Source organism: Nansenia antarctica (genome assembly GCF_963989245.1).
Source record: "Nansenia antarctica genome assembly, chromosome: 3".
Lineage (NCBI taxonomy): Eukaryota > Metazoa > Chordata > Actinopteri > Argentiniformes > Microstomatidae > Nansenia > Nansenia antarctica.
In genome coordinates, this window is record NC_137688.1 from 75518832 (window position 1) to 75540478 (window position 21647).

Consider the following 21647-nt stretch of genomic DNA (forward strand, 5'->3'; position numbering starts at 1 on the left):
AAATACTTGTATACTGAGCACTGGTATAAGAACACGAACCATAGAATGCAATAACCCACCGTCGTGCTGATGCAGTGTTGCTAATCAATCTGTAGTAGAAGTAGTTGACACCTGAAGTAGTTTGTAGACTAGACGCAGCCTACCTAGATGTATTCGACCAATCACAAAACAGTTTTGCAAGCGCGTCGCTTCGCGCTTGTGGGTGTGTCTAGCGCTGTGAAGGTCTGAAAAGCGGCCTAAATCTTTTTTTTTTTTTTGGGTTGAGAAATCTGCATGGTGGCGGAGGAAATTCCATCGTGGCGGACCGCCACGATGAAATGCATGTAGAGGAAACACTGTATATATATATATACAGCTGATGATGGGGACCACGTCCTGCACCTACACACACACACACACACACACACACACACATATATATACACCATACATACACACACCACACACACACACACAGACATATATATATATATACAGTATATATATATATATACACACACACACACACACACACACACATACTGTATATACAGATACACACACCACACCACCACCCCCCCCCCCCCCCCTACCTGCCAGTGCTGTGTGACAGCGTTCCACACCCCCACTTTCCCAGTGTGGCTGGTGGCGACCAGCTGGTTACCAATGAAGAAGAGGTGGTCCACTGGTACTCCCAGGCTGAACACACCTAGGGGGGGGGGGGAGAACTTCACTGTACTTGACTAGTACAACATCCTAGGGCAAATCTCCTCCCACGCTATATTCCCACAAGGCCCCTAAGGTCAGCTGAGACTAATCAGCTAATCATTCCAAGAGTGAAAACAAAACACGGTGCAGCAGCTTTCAGTCACGCTGCTGCATGCTCCTGGAACAAACTCCCTCAAGAAATCTTTAACATATTTAAATCTAAGTTAAAAACACAAACACTTCTATCCATGTCTTTTATCCATTAACTATTGTCTTATTGAATGTTTTATCTATTTACTTCTTATATTTGATTTTATTCATTGTCATTTCTATTTTCTTACTATGCTCCTCTTGCTGTGTTTTAATAATAGTACGTAAAGCACTTTGAACTGCCCCTGTTGTATGAAATGTGCTGTACTAATACCCCCCTCCCCTCCTATCTCCCCCCCCCCCCTACCTATCTCCCCCCCCCTCCTACCTATCTCGTTGCCCCCCCCTCCGTCCTGGATGCTCCAGAGGATGATTCTGCTGCCCGAGGCAGCGGCCACCATCTTGTCCTTGTCGCCATGGGGACCGCCCACCACCCCCCCGCCCCCCGCCGCCACCTTGGCGTTCAGGGCGATGCGCTGGATGGGCCAGTCCAGGGAGGGGCTGGAGAACACCTGCTGCCACCCTGAGGACTCCTTTATCCTGCTCACACACACACACACACACACACACACACACGGACGGACGGACACACATACACACACGCACATACGTATATACAGTATATACACGCACCGCATACACGCATCGCGCACGCACGCACGTGTGTGTGCGTGCGTACGCGTGCGTGCGATGCCTGTGTATATATATATGTGTGTGTGTGTTCGTCCGTGTGTGTGTGTGTGTGCGTGCGTGCGTACGCGATGCGTGTGTGCGGTGCCTGTGTATATATATATGTGTGTGTGTGTGTGTGTGTGTGTGTGTGTGTTCGTCCGTGTGTGTGTGTGTACGTGCGAACCCACAACCTAACGTTGCGAACCCACAACCTAACGTTGTTAGTGCCCATGCTAAACCACCTGAACCCCAGAGGAGCCGCGTCTGCCGTACCTGTAGCAGATGAGGAAGTGAGCGTACGCCACCACGATCCAGTTGTTGTGTCCGGCTACGATCAGAACCTTCCTGGGGTCCACGGCCGGCGCTGGAGACACAAGAGAGTAAGGAAGTAAGTCAAGTTTATTTATATAGCACCTATCACAGACCAGCGGTCACAAAGTGCTTTACATAGGCTATAAAAACATAATTAAAGAGCAAAAGGTTTGGAATGCTCCATCACCTTTGGTGATCACAACACCACAGTTTTACATGTCTGACGGTCAGCTGGACACCTTCATCCAGAGAGACGTACAACAAACACATCTGACGAGGTAAGTGAATCGTTGGTACCGAAGGAGAACGGTTGTTGGAATTTTAACGGGGTCCTGCCATTACTGATGACGTGTCACCATATGATTGGCTGTGATGACGTAACACTTTATGATTGGCTGTGATGACGTAACACATTATGATTGGCTGTGATGACGTAACACATTATGATTGGCTGTGATGACGTAACACATTATGATTGGCTGTGATGACGTAACACATTATGATTGGCTGTGATGACGTAACACATTATGATTGGCTGCAGAGCCGTAAATGGAAGCCATCTGGGTTACAGGAGCGGGCTAGTTTGCTAACGTCGTTAGTGTTAAGGTTAGGGTTAGGCCCAAATTACACTGGATGCGTCAAAGCGACCTTAGGGTCACGCTACCTGTGAGTCTCATTTAGGCGCACATTCTAACAGGTTGTAGCAGTCCCACCTGCTGCGTGAGAGGCCCTCTCACCGGCGACTCACGCCGACTGCTGCCGCTCGCTAGAGAGTAGAAGGCTTGTCTATTCAACGCGTGTTTTTCAGCGCGAGGCCGACGTGAAAATGATCTACCAGCAACATAGACTACAGTTTCAATGTCTACATCTATGTCTTTTTAAATCAACACTTTTAAATACTGTAGTCATAGCATAAACCCCCACGTAGGCTGGAATTATATTTTATTATGAATTATAATTGTTATGTTAATAAGTGAAAAAGAAGTGTTGACATTGCAGTTTAAAAACATATAAATACAAATAAATTAGAACTGTAAACAAGTCTAAAGTAGAAGTCTCTCTCTCTCTCTCTCACTCACTCAGAGGTCAGAGGGTAAAGAAGGCATAGATCGATACATTATCAAAACGAGCACTTTGAAGATGGATGACTGCAAGCTAATTGTCGAAGTTGAAAAACACCCAGAAATTTATCAACCGCAACACGCTTCAGCTGTTGAAGCAGAAGGTAATATATAAAATGTTTTATGTATTTGTGTGTGACACATGCGATGTTTGACTGAAAATGAATGTATCTAATGTTTGAGCGAATAAATTGCTGCTTTGTATAGAGAGGCTATAGCCTACATGTTATTCCAACTGTAGCGTACTTTGAGATATTTAAAATATACTTGTTTATTCTTTTCACCTTCATTACCGAAATGCGTAGGTGACCCACCCCTCCCCCTCTTTCTATCGCTCGATCTCCCCTACACAACACCTTCTTTTCATATGTAAATGAATGTCTCCTTTCCAAGCCAAAGTCTAAGCAGTAACTGTTGATAAGAGGATAGAACACCAATTACTTTTATGCAATTTGTTATTACATAGAAATATGTGTGTTATATTTCAACATTTTAGTTGATTATTTGAATAATGGAAACAGAGATTACTCGCAAGTATTTATTTAAAGGCTTCACAAAGAATTGTAAATTAAACAACAAGAAGACAACAAGTACTTCAGTTAAACCCCTAAATGGTAAATGGACTGCACTTATATAGCGCCTTTTTGGCTGCTCCAAAGCTGCTCCAAAGCGCTTTACAACGGCCTCTCATTCACCCATTCACACACACATTCACACACCAATGGTGGCAAGCTACCATGCAAAGCGCCGGCCCGCTCACTGGGAGCAATTTTGGGGTTCAGTGTCTTGCCCAAGGACACTTCGACATGTGGCCAGCCGGGGCTCGAACCGCTGATCTGCCAATCTTGTGATCATTAAGCCCAATTTATACTTTTTTTTTTTTTGGGGTGGGGGACCCTGCGGTTACATGGTCAGTGCTTAACCCGCTACACCACCTAAGCGCCCCCCAATTTATACTTCTGCGTAAAATCGACGGCGTAGCCTACGCCGTAGCTTGCGTAGGCTACGCCGTAGGTTGACGTGCACCTCTCCAAAAATGTAACTACACGGCAGTGCCTACGCAACCGTAAGCACTGTGATTGGACTGCTTGGTAGCACATGATTCCGACTCTCTCGTAGGCCAAAATGCGGAAGCCATGACAGAAATGTCATTTACTTTTTCTGTAATTACTTATTAATAAAGATTTGAAAAATTATGATAACCATCGTATTATCTTAGTTTAATGTCATTTCAATGCATCATAGAACTTTTATTTACAACAAGCAAGTGGTACCTGTACTGTAGCAATGACAATAAAGACCATTGATTCATTCATAACAAAAATAAGCTTTTTGATCGCTATTATGCCGCTATGAGTACACCGACCAACGCGACGCAAACCGACCAATGCAGAAGTATAAACTGGGAGAGCCCTTGCGTAAATTCGACGCAGAAGTATAAATTGGGCTTCAGACGGCGACTCTACCTCCTGCGCCACAGCCGCCCCACCCCCCTACTGTGAGCCCTACAGCATTCGGTCCTGCCAGGACCCTTGACCCTCAGGGGAGGTGAAAAATGTGCAGAGCTTGTCCCGCACACCAAATGCATCCCTCCCTCCCCTGTTCCCACCCATGTTCAGCACTGGTAGGAGTCGGTCTACTCTGTCTTCAGCCTCATCCAGCCAGCTTTGGTTTTGAGACGGGGTCAGCAGGTAATTGTGCAGGATGCACGTCGCCATGATCACAGAGTCCACATTCTCTGGATTCAAACTGATCCTTGTGAGGAGCACCCTCCATCTGGATGAGAGAATGCCGAAGGCACGCTCAACCACCACCCTGGCCCGCGACAGGCGGTCATTAAAAACGTTTCTCAATCTTGGGAGATTGGTCCCAGGAAATGGCCTCATCAGATAGGGCTTAAGGGGGGAGGCAGCACCCCCCACCATGGTGTAGGGCATGGGACCCTGTCCACCCGACCCTGGTAAAGGGCTGTCTGCAGGCACGCCCAAAGTTTTTTGCTCCATGCCTTTTCCCAGAGCAGAGTTGGAGAACACGCCACCATCGCTTGTCCTTCCGTGGTCCCCCACCTGGACAAATGTCAAGCGGTACTCCGCGTCTACCAAGGCGAGAAGAACAACAGAGGATGTCTTCTTGTAGTTGGAGAACAAGCTTCCGGAATTTGGAGGTGCTGTGATGTTCACATGTCTGCCATCAATGGCACCTAGGCAGTTTGGGAAGTTCCACTTGGACCAGAATTTGGAGGCAACGGCTTTCCACATCCCTTCATTTGGCGTAGGGAAGTGCGTCTCTGTCATGTGCTTCTCGATGGCTCTGCAGGTCATATGAACAGAGTTAGCCACCGTGGTGTTCCCAAGGCAATATTGGAAGGCAAGGCTTGAGAAGCTTTCGCCTGTTCCTAGGAACCTGTGTAAGAAACACAAAAAGTAGTGTCATTTCCAGTATGTTATTCTACAACAGCATGTTTGGATACTGGATTCTGATTGGCTAGCAACAGTGGTAAATACCCCAACAACCCACAGTTCAGACCGCATTTCCAGTATCAATGCTCCTCCCAATCAATCTGATTAAGAACACCTGTGCTGACCTTCAATGCAAAGGTTGATCTTGTTTATGGGACTATATTGTGTGGCGGAAGGATATATGTATTCTGAAACGATTAATGATTGTAAATGTAAATCAACCCTGTACCAGTGGTAAATGTCTCCACAACTCACTTCCTCTCATGGTAAATTGCTTACTTATAACACATTTAATGACTTCTCCCCACAGTTGATGACTGCAGGTGGAGGTGGAAGGTGCTCTGTGATGCTTTTGTTAAAAACAGAAAGCAACAAGATAAGCAGAGTGGCTCTGCAGGTGGCCAAACTAAAGAGAGGAAATATGACGGTGTAGTGAGTTTCCTGCTCCCTCATGAGCAGCCCAGAAGGTTAGCGTGTTTTATTGCTTCATTTATGAGCCAGATATGAATAAGCATAGCGACAGTAAAACAGTACTGTTATTGAGTTGTATGTCAACTTTGGAGTAGTCTAAATACAGTGTCATGGTTTCTTAGGTTTTCATTTTAGAGACATCTAGTGGACATTTTATGACATTACATTTGTTACTGCCTTTATTCAGTTTCGGTTTTGATTAGTCACATGACGAACATTAGTCACATGACGTGAGCACACTGTTCAGACGTGATAGCTCGTAGCAGCAGCTAGTTGAGAGGAAAAGCTCCGGAGAATCTCTTTGTTTACATTCTTGCCCTGGAAAAGGCTTTGCTTGTAAGTTGCCTTTTCTTTTCTTGTTTAACTACAATGTATACTGTATATGTTTATAAATGCATAGCTTATATTATTTAAGTATAACTATTTGTATTGCTATATTGATATTATATGTTGGCTACATACTGTTGATGTTGAAAGTGTAACAGTATAGTTTTGAGCATTACAGTAATTGTACTCTTATGTTTATTTACAGTTTTACAAAATAACCAAACGACCACTCATGTTTCTGAGGGTTGAGTAAAGAACTAAACTTTGCTCCAGCGTCTGAGGATTCATTTGTGTGTCAGTGTGTGTTCGCTATCTGTGGAAGTTGCGCCCTGGTTACGCGCAGTGGGAACAGAATAGTAAAAAAGCAACCACTCAGCGGGCGGATCGACTCAAGGAGAGAGATCTTCAGCGCAAGCACTGCTCCCCATCATCCTTGCTCACGCCAAGCACACAGCAATATTCATGATGGAAGAGTTGAGCAATGCTGAGACAAGGTCAGTGGCCTCTAGCACATCTAGGTCTTTTAAATCAACAGCCAGTAGGGCAGCTGTCAATGCACGTGTCAAAGTGGAAGTAGCACGCACACGTGCTGGCTATGCAAAAATGGAATCAGAGATTATGATCGAAAAAGCCCAAATGGAAGCAAAATTAAAGAACTTGCTGCATGAGAAAGAAGTGGCAGAAGCCATCGCTGAAGCTAATGTTCTTGAAGCAGCAGCGGAGGAAGAAAACAACGGTATCGAAGCTGTCATTCATGCCACTGTTGACCGCACACGCCAGTACGTAGAACAACAGTCACAGCTACCACTATCTGCCGAAGATGTTAAGGACTCTATAGCCAATCTGGAACCGATAGTCCATAGGCTGAGATCCTCCTCACCACCCAGACAGCGTCTGACTGTTTCATACGAGAGACAGCACTCCTCCACCGTGAAGCATGAGCACAGCTCTCCATCACTGCGACCTAGTAGGCCAAAGACATCAGGGCAGCCCTCATCAGAGCAGCCCACACCCAGCAGGCCCAAGGGTTCACCATACAAACCAACAGGAAGCGGTGACACAAGCGACATCAGTGATGTGGCTCGGTACCTAGCACGCAGAGACCTCGTAACCTCCGGTCTCACCAAGTTCGATGATCACCCAGAAGATTACTGGGCATGGAAGTCGTCCTTCAAGAACGCCATTGACGGACTACTACTCAGTGCTAATGAAGAGATGGACCTCATGATTAAGTGGTTAGGGAGTGAATCTGCAAAGCACGTGAAACGAATAAGAGCAGTACATGTAGGTCATTCATCTCAAGGTCTATGCAAAGCTTGGGAACGCTTAGAAGAGTGCTTCGGGTCTCCAGAGGTAATTGAAAAGTCCCTCTTCGACAGGCTGGAGAACTTCCCAAAGATCAGCAATAAAGATCCTGTGAAGCTGAGAGAGCTAAGTGACCTTCTCCAAGAGTTGGAAGCAGCCATGTTCGAAGGTTACCTGCCTGGTTTGAGCTATCTGGACACTTCACGCGGCATTTTGCCCATCGTAGACAAGTTGCCCTACAACATCCAAGAGAAATGGATATCACAGGGTTCCAGATACAAAGCTGAGCGACAGGTAGTTTTTCCCCCATTCACATTCTTCTGCGAGTTCATCACCAAAGAGGCACGAGCTCGCAATGACCCAAGCTTCAGGCTATCGATGAGTAACACAGCCCAGATGAAGTCAGAGCAGCCATTCAAGAGACAAAGTAAGAGCATGGTCTCTGCACGTAAGACAGATGTCTCTCACGAGAAAGACACACGAGACGGTTCAGGCCGAACAGCAGTGGACATGAAAAAACTATGCCCTCTCCATAAGAAGCCACACCCCCTAACACGCTGCAGAGGTTTCAGAAGCAAGCCCCTCGAGGAGCGCAAGGCCTTCCTCAAAGACAACGGTGTCTGCTTCAGATGTTGTTCCACAACTACTCATCTAGCCAAGAACTGCACCACAGCCATCAAGTGCATGGAATGTGAGAGTAACAGCCACACCACGGCTCTTCATCCAGGACCTCCGCCTCCAGCCCCATCTGAGGATGGCGGGGAGGGAGAAGGAGGATCAGACCAATCTGCAGTCACCTCAAATTGCACAGAAGTCTGTGGAGAGGGTCAAAGCGGCAGATCCTGCTCGAAGATTTGCCTGGTGAATATATTCCCAGAAGCACACCCAGAGAGAGCAACCAGAGCATATGTTGTGCTGGATGACCAAAGCAACAGGTCGCTTGCAAGGTCTGAATTCTTTGATATGTTCCACATCAAGGGGTCAGATTCAGCATTCACACTTCGTACATGTGCAGGTACAACTCAGATGACAGGAAGGAGAGCCACAGGCTTTGTGGTGGAATCTGTGGATGGAGCTACAACAGTGACACTACCTACACTAATAGAGTGTAACAACATTCCCACCGAAAGAGCTGAGATACCTACGCCAGAAGCAGCGTTGCATCATTCCCACCTCAAGCCCATAGCATATGGTATACCACCTTTGGATTCTAAAGCACAGATCCTTCTCTTGCTAGGCCGAGACATCCTTAGAGTTCATAAAGTGCGGGAGCAACGGAACGGTCCACATGACGCCCCCTACGCACAACGACTCGACCTGGGATGGGTCATCATAGGAGAAGTCTGCCTAGAGGCAGCCCACAAGCCTTCAGACATCCAAAGCTACCGCACCAATGTGCTTGAGAACCAACGCCCTTCATTCTTCAGCCCATGTCCGAACAGGATCCAGGTGAAGGAGCAATATGTTCCGAAGCCAGCACATCAGATTGCCCCAGCGCAAGGCACCCACAGTATCCGGGAATGCAACTTAGGGAGCACCATCTTCAACACGTCCGAGGATGACAACAAGATTGGACTCTCTATTGAAGACAGACTGTTCTTAAAGGTCATGGACAAAGAAATGTATATGGATGACTGCAACAGCTGGGTGGCACCATTGCCATTCAGAACACCACGTCAGCAACTCCCTCACAGCCGAGGCCAGGCCCTCACACGACTTACCTCTCTTCAAAACACACTGGAGAAAAGGCCCGAGATGAAGAGGCACTTCATCGCGTTCATGCAGAACATCTTCGACCGTGATCATGCTGAGCTGGCTCCTACATTGGAGAACGGACAAGAATGTTGGTACTTACCTATCTTCTGGGTTTATCACCCTCAGAAGCCAGGCCAGATTCGAGTCGTCTTCGATTCCAGTGCAAAATGGAAAGGCGTGTCACTGAACGATGTTCTCCTTTCTGGTCCGGACTTAAATAACAGCCTCTTAGGAGTACTGGTGCGATTCAGACGAGAACCGATCGCTGTCACTGTGGACATAGAACAAATGTTTCACAGCTTCGTTGTGAAAGAAGACCACAGGAACTTTCTCCGCTTTCTGTGGTACGAGGACAACGATCCTAGGAACGACATATGTGAGTACCGCATGAAGGTTCACGTATTCGGGAACAGTCCCTCTCCTGCGGTGGCAATCTATGGTCTCAGACGTGCTGCAGCTCATGGTGAAGAAGAATTTGGGTCTGACGCCAAACAGTTCATCGAAAGAGAGTTCTACGTTGACGACGGACTCCTGTCAAGGCCCACAGCACGTGAAGCCATCGACCTACTGAAGCGGACACAGGAGATGCTTGCTGCGTCGAACCTGCGACTTCACAAAGTTGCTTCCAACAGCCAGGAGGTTATGGAAGCATTCTCTGCTGAGGACCGAGCAAAGGGACTCAAAGACCTAAACTTGGATGTCGATCCCACTCCTATTCAACGGAGCCTTGGAGTGAGTTGGGATCTGAAGAAAGATGTCTTCACGTTTCAAGTAGCAGAATCCACAAAGCTTTTCACACGTAGGGGTGTTCTAGCTACTGTCAACGGCCTCTTCGATCCACTTGGATTCGTTGCGCCAGTTACGATACAGGGAAAGATCCTGTTACGAGAGCTCACAAACGAAGCCTCCGACTGGGACTCTCCTCTTCCTCCAGAAAGGGAAGATGAGTGGAACGCTTGGAGAAGCTCTCTTCAAGACCTCAGGCAGTTGGAGATCCCAAGAACCTATTCTGCTTCTACAATCTCAACAGCCATAAGAAAGGAGCTACACGTGTTCTCAGACGCTTCAGTGAAGGCTATTGCAGCAGTCGCCTATCTCCAAGTAATTGATGTTGAGCAAAAATGTCAAGTAGGATTTGTCCTTGGAAAAGCTAAGTTAACTCCACAGTCGGCTCACACTATCCCAAGATTGGAGTTGGGAGCTGCCGTGTTGGGTGTGGAAGTCGCTGAGCTAGTCACAAGCGAGCTAGATATAGCTCTGGATGCTGTCAAGTTCTATACAGATAGCCGAGTTGTCCTAGGATACATTAGCAACCAGACAAGAAGGTTCTATGTATATGTGAGCAACAGAGTGCAGCGTATACGGCGGTCTTCTGAACCAACCCAGTGGCACTACATCTCCACAAGCCATAACCCAGCTGACCTTGGCACACGTTCTGTGCCTGCAGCTATGCTAGGTGAGACAACCTGGCTTAGAGGACCAACGTTTCTGCTACAAGTAGAGGAACCATCATCACCTGAAGTCTTTGACCTCATCAACCCGGACTCAGACATAGAGGTGCGGGCACACATCACCAACCTGCCCAACGACAGAACACACCTTGGATCTCACAGATTCGAGCGTTTTTCCTCATGGAAGCGACTTGTGAGAGCAACAAGTTCACTCATCCACATCGTGGAATCCTGTAAGGCTACCAGCAAAGATCAGGATCAAACTTGCAGTTCATGGCATCACTGCAAGCAGCCTCGCACAGCTGAAGAACTGACAAAAGCTGAACTCATCATCATCAAATGCGTGCAAGGAGAGGCTTACAAGGACGAACTTGCGTGCATAGCAAGTGGAAAGGACATCTCAAGAAGTAGTCCTCTGAAGAAACTCAATCCCTATTGCGACGAAGAAGGCCTCCTGAGAATAGGGGGACGGCTCAGACATTCAGATCTCGCCTACAAGGAAAAACACCCTCTTGTTATTCCGGGACGGAAACACATCGCAAAGCTACTTGTGGAACACCATCACCAAAGGGTGATGCACCAAGGCCGAGTCTTTACCGAAGGCGCTGTCCGCACTGCAGGGTACTGGATCATGGGAGCAAGACGACTGATCAAAGGCATCCTTCACGACTGTGTAACCTGCAAGAAGCTCAGAGGCAGAGTGACGGAACAGAGGATGGCCGACCTACCTGTTGATCGCCTGAGTACTGAACCCCCATTCACCTACGTGGGACTGGACGTCTTCGGCCCCTGGCATGTAAGCACAAGACGCACAAGAGGAGGACAGGCAAACAGTAAAAGATGGGCTGTTCTTTTCACATGTCTAAGTATGCGCGCTGTCCACATCGAATTGATTGAGTCAATGGACACATCATGCTTTATCAATGCGCTACGCAGGTTCTTTAGTCTAAGAGGACCTGCCAAACAGATCAGATCAGATTGTGGAACAAATTTCACAGGCGCATGCCGAGAGCTGAACATTCTGCTGACCGACCCCAACATGCCTAGCATTCGAAAGTACCTGGGAGAAGAGGGCTGCTCATGGGTCTTCAACCCACCTCATTCATCCCACATGGGAGGCTCCTGGGAAAGGATGATAGGGATATCAAGGCGCATACTTGACTCCATGTTGCTCAAGGCTTGCCCTTCTCGCCTGACTCATGAAGTTCTCTCCACCCTGATGGCAGAGGTTACAGCCATAATCAACGCCAGACCTCTCACCCCCATCTCAATGGATCCAGACTCTCCTTTTCTTCTAACACCAGCTATGCTTCTTACGCAGAAGATGTGCACTCCACTTCCTCCTCCGGGAAATTTTAGTGATATGGACCTCCACAGACAGCAGTGGAAACAGGTTCAACACCTTGCAAATACTTTCTGGAGCCGATGGAGACATGAATACCTCACGACACTACAGAGTCGCAGCAAGTGGCAAGAGGAACGTCCGAACCTTAAAGTAGGGGATTTGGTCCTTCTCAAAGATGCTCAAGCTAAGCGCAACGACTGGCCCTTAGGACTAGTCAGCCAGACATTCCCTGACAAGGACGGGAAGATCAGAAGAATCGAAGTGAAGATCACCAAACATGGGACGGCTAAAACGTTCTTGAGACCAATATCTGAGACAGTGCTTCTCATGTCGCCAAAGGACTGAGTATCCCTGAGTTAGTTCATAGTGGTATTTCCTCCATACCAGACGGGGAGTGTCATGGTTTCTTAGGTTTTCATTTTAGAGACATCTAGTGGACATTTTATGACATTACATTTGTTACTGCCTTTATTCAGTTTCGGTTTTGATTAGTCACATGACGAACATTAGTCACATGACGTGAGCACACTGTTCAGACGTGATAGCTCGTAGCAGCAGCTAGTTGAGAGGAAAAGCTCCGGAGAATCTCTTTGTTTACATTCTTGCCCTGGAAAAGGCTTTGCTTGTAAGTTGCCTTTTCTTTTCTTGTTTAACTACAATGTATACTGTATATGTTTATAAATGCATAGCTTATATTATTTAAGTATAACTATTTGTATTGCTATATTGATATTATATGTTGGCTACATACTGTTGATGTTGAAAGTGTAACAGTATAGTTTTGAGCATTACAGTAATTGTACTCTTATGTTTATTTACAGTTTTACAAAATAACCAAACGACCACTCATGTTTCTGAGGGTTGAGTAAAGAACTAAACTTTGCTCCAGCGTCTGAGGATTCATTTGTGTGTCAGTGACTGTTCGCTATCTGTGGAAGTTGCGCCCTGGTTACGCGCAGTGGGAACAGAATATACAGCATAGAGAAAGGTAGCCTCTACGTAGGTTTCTTCAAATGCATAGTCATGCACATACAGTAACTGTCTTTTTCAAAAGGAGAACAGCTTACGAGCATGACAGACAGACACAAAGGTGGAAAAGGAACACATTGGTCACAGATTGCGTTCGGTTGCTCTGTTTGGTCTAGGAGAAAAGAGAGCAATCAGGTCTGTGTGATCATTTACATGTGTCTGTTGTCTGGCCAATGTCAAGTTTCTAGCAGAGAAAATGGTTTTTCATTGTCTATCAGGTTGGGTTCGTTAAGTGTGCTAATTCTGCCTCGACAGTCTGACACAAGTCACAAGAGTACAATAACAAAATATTTACAAGACAAATTTGTCTCTGGGGTTATCCAAGAAAAGCCCACCCCCTCAGCTGATATTTCTGTTGTTCAAATGTATGTTTACAGTTGTAAATAGTAGTAGTAACCAAATAACTTTTTTTTCATTTTAGACATATAAATAGGTATAGAAAATGTGTTGTGTTCATTTAGTTCAGTTCAGCTTAGTTCATTTAGTTTTCATTCATTCATTTATGTTTTCATTTATTTGTTCAATAAAAACACTTGTTACCTTTATTTATTATGCTATTGTAGATTGTCGTAGATTGTAGATTGTCCTACAAAGACACTTAGATTTAGATTTAGTAATCAAAAAACTAATAAGACCCCTATACTTTCTCTTATTTATTTGTTGTTTCTTTTTATTATTACTACTCAATCTTTTCAGTTTGTAAAGCGTCTTTGAGTGTCTAGAAAAGCGCTACATAAGTCTAATGTATTATTATTATTATTACCGTATTATTATGATAGTATTGCTCATTGCATGTCCGACAACAGTAAAACCACTATAATTACCTCAGTGTAACAGCAAGCCTCTGTTTGGGCTCAATGGAAGCCCGGTAATTAGTTGTCTGCCTGGTGAGGTCGGGTCCAACTATGGACAGAAGATGATCCAGTGACTGAGCGCTCATCCTGAAGTACTGCATGTGTCTTCCTTCATCTAGACGCAGCTCAGCTACTAGATGGTGGAAAGCTCCATGTTCTCTCCTCCTCTGGTTTATTGGGTGAATCCACATTCGACGTCGTCTCTGGGCGTTTACGAGCAACAGATAAAGAGCAATGGCTTTTCTTCTGTCAACTCGACCTAAAAAACAACGACAACAAATGATGTCACCACGTTACTTTGATTTAGGAAATGCGACTAGACAAGTGGTGTAATCTAAACTATTTAAAGTTACGTTACATAAGAGAAAAAAGAAAAATATATAGATAATATGTTGTCCTACACAGTCTTTTTTCTTCATGATCTACATGCAGTTTTATAATTAAACAAATGACGGAGCAGACTACTTACCTCTTCGTTCCATCTGGAAGTTGATCTGGTTGAAGATATTGTGGAAAGACAAACTCACAGCACTGCTGATTCACCACAGACTGAACTTGCGCCTATATAAAGTGTACCTATTCTAATGTAAATTAGATAGTTCTCCATAAGCACACCTCCGAAAACCCGCTATTTGAGACGCACCGCGGAAGTAGCAAACACGTGTCTGGTGAGGACGACGCACCTAAAAGTCCAGCAAAAGTTCCGCCACGCACAAATTCGGTAAGGTAAGGCGGCTGGTGGGTTTTCGGCTTTAGGGTTAAGGTTAAGGTTAGTATTAGGGTTAGGGTTAGGGTTGAGTTCACATTGACATTGTTTGCTAACGTTAGCAAAATAGCCCGCTCCTGTAGCCCAGATGGCTTCCGTTTACGGCTCTGCAGCCAATCATAAAGTGTAACGTCATCACAGCCAATCATAAAGTGTAACGTCATCACAGCCAATCATAATGTGTTACGTCATCACAGCCAATCATAAAGTGTAACGTCATCACAGCCAATCATAAAGTGTTACGTCATCACAGCCAATCATAAAGTGTTACGTCATCACAGCCAATCATAAAGTGTTACGTCATCACAGCCAATCATAAAGTGTTACGTCATCACAGCCAATCATAAAGTGTTACGTCATCACAGCCAATCATAATGTGTTACGTCATCCCAGCCAATCATAATGTGTTACGTCATCACAGCCAATCATAATGTGTTACGTCATCATAGCCAATCATAAAGTGTAACGTCATCATAGCCAAACATACGGTGATACGTCATCAGTAATGGCAGGACCCCGATCAAAATCCGACAATCGCTCAACTTCGGTACTAACACCGGCCCTCTGGCCCAGTCTGGGTGACCTCTCTTGTGCCCTGGTTTGTTTCCTAACCAAGCAGGTCGGCGACCCGGTGGGCGTGGCTGGAGCCCAATCAGGACGACTCGGGACAGCTGACTGATTGTCCTGGTAGCAGCTTAACACTAGAACAGCCTTGGGTGGGGTCATTAACTCTAGAACAGCCTTGGGTGGGGTCATTAACACTAGAACAGCCATGGGTGGGGTCATTTAACACTAGAACAGCCGTGGGTGGGGTCATTAACACTAGAAGAGCCATGGGTGGGGTCATTAACACTAGAACAGCCATGGGTGGGGTCATTAACACTAGAACAGCCATGGGTGGGGTCATTAACACTAGAGCAGCCATGGGTGGGATCATTTGACCCTGTGAGTAAATGTTATTTTAGATCTTTGCACTCAATCAAATTTCAGGACCCTCCTTTCATGACTTTTCCTAGACATGTGCGTTCTACCACCCAGTATCCTTACATTTTCAAAATCACATCAGGATAAGCTAGTATAAAGCTATTTTGCAGTTTTTCTGTGTAGGAGGCAGGCTAATTTACAAGGCTCGCCAACTAGTGGTTGTTGTGTGTAAGTAGCAGCTACCCATTCTAAAGACAATAGCCTGAAGAGATGGGTCTTTAGGAGGGACAGTTATGGTGACGTGCGTTTCTCTGCTATTTGGTTTGAGGTGGACCAACCAGACCCTGTCTCATACACGCACTCTGAGCTCACGTTACATCAAGCTAGGCTAACAGGCTAGGCTAACAAGCTAGGCTAACAGGCTAGGCTAACAGAGCTCTTAACTCAGAGGTTTCCTTCCTGAGTAGAGCCTGTGTCAGGTCATGTTAACTCCAGCGCGAATGCACCGACCTGTTCAGCTCTCATATCATATCCGCCTATTATCTCCTATTGCACATTGACAGTTTAAACTCTTAACGGTGTGTTTTAACCTGCATTAGTGCTGGAGCCAACCACAATACCTTTGTTGTTTTGTTTTATCCTTACTAGCTTTAACTCATTCACTGCCGAGGCTGAATAAAGTCACCCAAATTGTCAACATTGTTTGTAGCCAATCAAAGTACTGTTGCTAGGTAGATTCCACACGAAACACTCTAGGTGGTGAGTGTTCCGGAACTCTTTGGCAGTTGGTGATTTAAAGGGTCAGTCCTGTTAAGCGTTGACTTTTAATGTCCTCAGGAAAATCCTCCTATTACAGGATATTACTATCCTATTTGATGTAAAATGTTTAAAATGTTTGTTCTAAAAGGCTTCATTTATAGATTTAGGTCTTCCTTATCATATAAATTGTTGTTTTGTCAAACTAAAAAACAGGTCAGAAATCTTGGTGTAATTCTAGACTCCGATCTAAACTTCAACAGCCACATAAACTCGATAACTAAATCAGCCTACTATCACCTGAAAAACATAACAAGAATGAGAGGTTTCATGTCCAAGCAAGACCTTGAAAAACTCATCCATGCATTTGTTTCGAGTAGACTTGATTATTGTAATGGTCTACTAACAGGCCTATCTAAAGGAGCTGGTCGTAAATTGCAGCTCATCCAAAACACCGCTGCTAGGGTCCTAACAAAAACAAAGAAATTTGAACACATTACACCAATCCTGAGATCCCTGCACTGGCTACCAGTCTCTCAGAGAATTGAATTCAAAATCCTCCTAATTACATACAAATCACAAAATGGTCTTGGACCAAAATACATATCAGATCTCCTCCCACCCTATATTCCCGCAAGGTCCCTAAGGTCAGCTGAGACTAATCAGCTAATAATTCCAAGAGTAAAAACAAAACACGGTGCAGCAGCTTTCAGTCACGCTGCTGCATGCTCCTGGAACAAACTCCCTGAAGAAATCAAACAGGCCCAAACCCTTAAAATATTTAAATCTAAGTTAAAAACCTTCATGTTTTGCACCAGTTATGATTAAACACAAACACTTCTATCAATGTCTTTTTTCCATTAACTATTGTCTTTTTAAATGTTTTATCTATTTACTTCTTATATTTGCTTTTATTCATTGTAATTTGTATTTGCTTATGCTCCTCTTGCTGTATTTTTAAATAATGTATGTAAAGCACTTTGAATTGCCCCTGTTGTATGAAATGTGCTTTACAAATAAACTTGCCTTGCCTTGCCTTTGCCTAAATAACAAAAAAAGGGTCTTGAAGATATTATTTTGGATTTTAACCACTTTGCATTTGGTATTTGCCATGTCCCCAGCACAAAGTATCAAGTTTTACAATAAATATTAGTAATTAAAATAATAAAAGAATAAAAGAATTTGCTCCTTATTTTATAGACCACGTTCAAATCTTAGTAAGCCGTCCCTCTCACTCACCCAGCCTGTGTGGCCCCTCTGCTCCTGGGGGGCCGGGTAGGGCGGGGTGGGGGGAGCAGGGCCGGGGGAACCCCCCCTCCGCTCCGCTGGGGCCAGGGCACTCTTCAGGGGCGGGGCCCAGGACCGCAGGGGCGGGGCTTGTCTTACGGGCCGGGATGGCTGTGGGAGGAGCATAGAGACAGACTGATCCCATGACTCAAGCCCAATTTATACTTCTGCGTCGAATTTACGCGCGGCTACGCCGTAGCCTACGCAAGGGCTCTCCCAGTTTATACTTCTGCGTTGGTCGGTCCGCGTCGCGTTGGTCGGTGTACTCATAGCGGCATAATAGCGATCAAAAAACATTTTCCACATGAACAATGTATAGAGTTTATTTCTGATTAATTTAATGTTATCTTCATTGAAAAAAACTGTGCTTTTCTTTCAAAAACAAGGACATTTCTAAGTGACCGCAAACTTTTGAACGGTAGTGTAGATATATTATTATTACCTGGAGGTGGGAGGTAGCCATGGAAGAGCACACTGCCACAGGACGATCGGTCCAGTTCCTCACACAGCAACAAGCGTCGCACTGCAGGAAACAGTCATTCAACAGACAGGAAACAGTCATTTAACAGTCATCGACACCAGAGATTAGTAAACATGTGTCACTGAAAAAGTATTACTTATTATATATTAGTAAACATGTGTCACTGAAAAAGTATTACTTATTATATATTAGTAAACATGTGTCACTGAAAAAGTATTACGTATTACATATTAGTAAACATATGTGTCACTGAAAAAGTATTACTTATTACATATTAGTAAACATATGTCACTACAAAAGTATTACTTATTACATATTAGTACACATATGTCACTAAAATTCAGCTCAAGCTGTTGTGTGTTGGTATTGTTTTGTGAATATTACACCAGAGTTAGTCAGAGTTAGTGTTTTAGTTTAGGTTTGAGTGCATACAGAGTCAGTGTTTTAGTTTAGGTTTGAGTGCACACAGAGTCAGTGTTTTAGTTTAGGTTTGAGTGCACACAGAGTCAGTGTTTTAGTTTAGGTTTGAGTGCATACAGAGTCAGTGTTTTAGTTTAGGTTTACGTGCACACAGAGTCAGTGTTTTAGTTTAGGTTTGAGTGCATACAGAGTAGGGATGGACGGTTTCCAATTATTGAAACCGAAAAACCGTCAGAGAGTAAAACCGCGGTTTTCCGGTTAACCGAAAAATACAGTAAAAAACAAACAAAAAAAAAAAATGTAAAAAAAAACAAAAAAACAAAGAGCGCCAATTTCTAATAATTGAGCCCTACTGCTACAATACACTCATGTCGAACACCATTAAAACACCGTAAGCACAGTCGCAACACATTTAGGCTACTTAGTTTCACAAATAAAAGTGGAAAGGCAGACTTTTGTAAGCTACACCATACATGAAAACACATGAACACTTAACACACCAGCTCCGCTGATCCAGGGTGCACGCCTGCACGGAAGATCATCTCTTGGAACAGCGTCTTCATTGAATGAACTGCTTTCTCAATATCTTGGTTCTTAGACAACGTTTCAGCTGCTGCTCAATGTATTTAAATATTTGAATACTGCTCAATAATCACTGAAATATTAGACTTAGAATTATGCAGTGAACATACTTAAAGCTTTTCATAAAAACCACATGCCGCGAGACTGACTCGTCCTGAACTGTCGTAAGTCAATCAACAAAGAATGCCCCATCAAAATAAAAGTGCCCATGGTAGAGCTGTCAAAATAGAGCTTTCAAAATAAATGTACTAATACAGATAGAGATAAATACAGAACTACCTTTGCGTCACTAAGTGACCGCGTATCTTCTGAGACATGCGTTCTGTCATCACTTTCAGTAGCGCCTTCACACACAGTGGCGCTGTGCACAAACACTCTTGATCCGTATAGCTCTTGTTTTATTATATTGTGGTTTAGTAAATACTGCACTTGGAGTTACATTCAATGCATGATTTGTGCTATAGAACATAAATAAAGTTTGATTGATTGATTGATATCAAATCAAATCACATTTTATTTCTATAGCGCATTTCTCACAAAAGTGACCCAATGCGCTTTACAGAGAGCAGCGAAAATGATCTTATTAAATGTAAGCGAGTAATTGTAAAAAACCTTTCCTATCTACCAATAACTGAAGGCAACTATCTTTCCCATAGAGTGATTCGTTACCCTTAAATATAATCCCAATTAGATATTAATCCTCAGTTATTCTTCACAACTGACCAAACCTCTCACTCATTGCGCGGCAGATTCAGACTGTATCATTGTTATTTTCACACACGACAAACATGTGACATGTTCCAGTTTTATTCTTATTCTATTTTATTCTTCTAAAAAAAAAAAACGTTTCTATTTTTATAAACCCCGGTTTTCGGTTTAACCGAAAAACCGTCCATCCCTAATACAGAGTCAGTGTTTTAGTTTAGGTTTGAGTGCATACAGAGTCAGTGTTTTAGTTTAGGTTTGAGTGCATCCAGCTGGTCATCAAAGCCATACCTAGTGGCGTTATTCCATAAAACTCAGCTTCATGACGAAGAATGTTTATGTTTACCCCCCTACAAAGACAAGAAAACACCAGTCATAAGACCTTCACCATGACAACCTTTACAAGTATGCTTTCCCAACATAGTTTGTATTCTGTTCCTGTACAGTATGCAGGTTCCTTACCGCAGGTCGAGTTCTTTGGTTCGGAGGAAATTCAAGATGGGTGCAAAAGCTGTGGGGTCTCTGTCAATAAATATCTGGAAAATAAATTGTATATTTAAATGTAATAAACTCCTAAAAAAACACTTCAGAAATGTTATTTCGGTCGATTATTCCTCCCCTTTAGGGTATTGGTATTGTATTTTATATCGTTGGAAAGCCTGATTAGTCACCTTTACAAAGAGGTATAACCTGTAAGGATCATGCATTCGTGGAGTGAGCAACACAAGTTGCAAGTTGTACCTCGTTGTAAAGGTGACTAATCAGGCTTTCCAACGATATCAAACACAATACCAACTGGTATTACTAAAGGGGATGAATAATCGACAGAAATAACGTTTCTGAACCTTTTTTTGTGTGTATTTTTTTGTTTATACCTCAACAATGTAAAATGGTATGGCTAGCTAGCTAGCACAGTGACTCATCATTTGTCCCCTCCGGCTCTGGAGGAAACGCTGGCGTCTATACTCACAGCTCCAGTTTCATCCCGTAGGGTTGATATTCTCCCACTTAGCAAACTGGAAATCACACACACACACACACACACACACACACACACACACACACACACACACATACAGCTCCAGTGAACCCAGGTGATGCTCATCTCCGCTTTCACTCTGGCCTTGCGTCATCAACACTGTGCTAACCTGTGATCCTGCCGTGTCTGAATAGATTAGGTTAGGTTACAGTTTGTAATGAGCATGGAGTCGCCTATAGCCAGCAGTCGAGTTGAGGGGGGATGAGGAGGGATGGCATCCCCCCTGAAATAAAAACAGTCAAAATCATCCCCCTTCTAAAACGGCCATCCCCCCATTCCATCCCTTATGTCATTTTATCAATGAACGTGGTATTACTGCTGGTATTATTTCAACATTTAGTTTTGCACATATTGAGTAAAATACTGTGGGCGAGGGGGGGCACGCACACATGCTATGACATTTTTACCAAGTCACTGACACTGAAGTCACTGACGCTGTGGGGACCTACCATCCCCCCTGATTTTCTTTTACAACTTGAGCTCTCTCTCTCTCTCTCTCTCTCTCTCTCTCTCTCTCTCTCTCTCTCTCTCTCTCTCTCTCTCTCTCTCTCTCTCTCTCTCTCTCTCTCTCTCTCTCTCTCTCTCTCTCTCTCTCTCTCTCTCGCAGTGCATCACTTCTTACTGTGGATGTCAGGAAGGCTGAGGGGACTCTGCCTCTGATTGGCTGCCATTCACAAGTTCACCGTAAAGAAAGGGATAGAGAAAAAAGAAGGTTGCAGAGGGGGGGGGGGGGGAAGGAAAGGATAAGG

The 21647-nt window shown here is 44.4% G+C and overlaps 1 protein-coding gene across 1 annotated transcript in view; it reads right to left on the reverse strand.

Moving 5' to 3' along the window:
- LOC308154415 (BTB/POZ domain-containing protein KCTD3-like) overlaps positions 1 to 21569 on the reverse strand; it is a gene marked incomplete at both ends in the record, with an annotated part of 25725 nt that extends 4156 nt beyond the window's left edge. Inside the window, 9 exon segments of the mRNA XM_080527578.1 lie at positions 573 to 688; positions 1166 to 1377; positions 1783 to 1873; positions 17624 to 17782; positions 18114 to 18194; positions 20151 to 20209; positions 20322 to 20395; positions 20830 to 20875; positions 21514 to 21569. Coding sequence (XP_080383704.1) covers positions 573 to 688; positions 1166 to 1377; positions 1783 to 1873; positions 17624 to 17782; positions 18114 to 18194; positions 20151 to 20209; positions 20322 to 20395; positions 20830 to 20875; positions 21514 to 21569 — 894 coding nt within the window.
- Between the last annotated feature and the right edge of the window lie 78 nt (positions 21570 to 21647).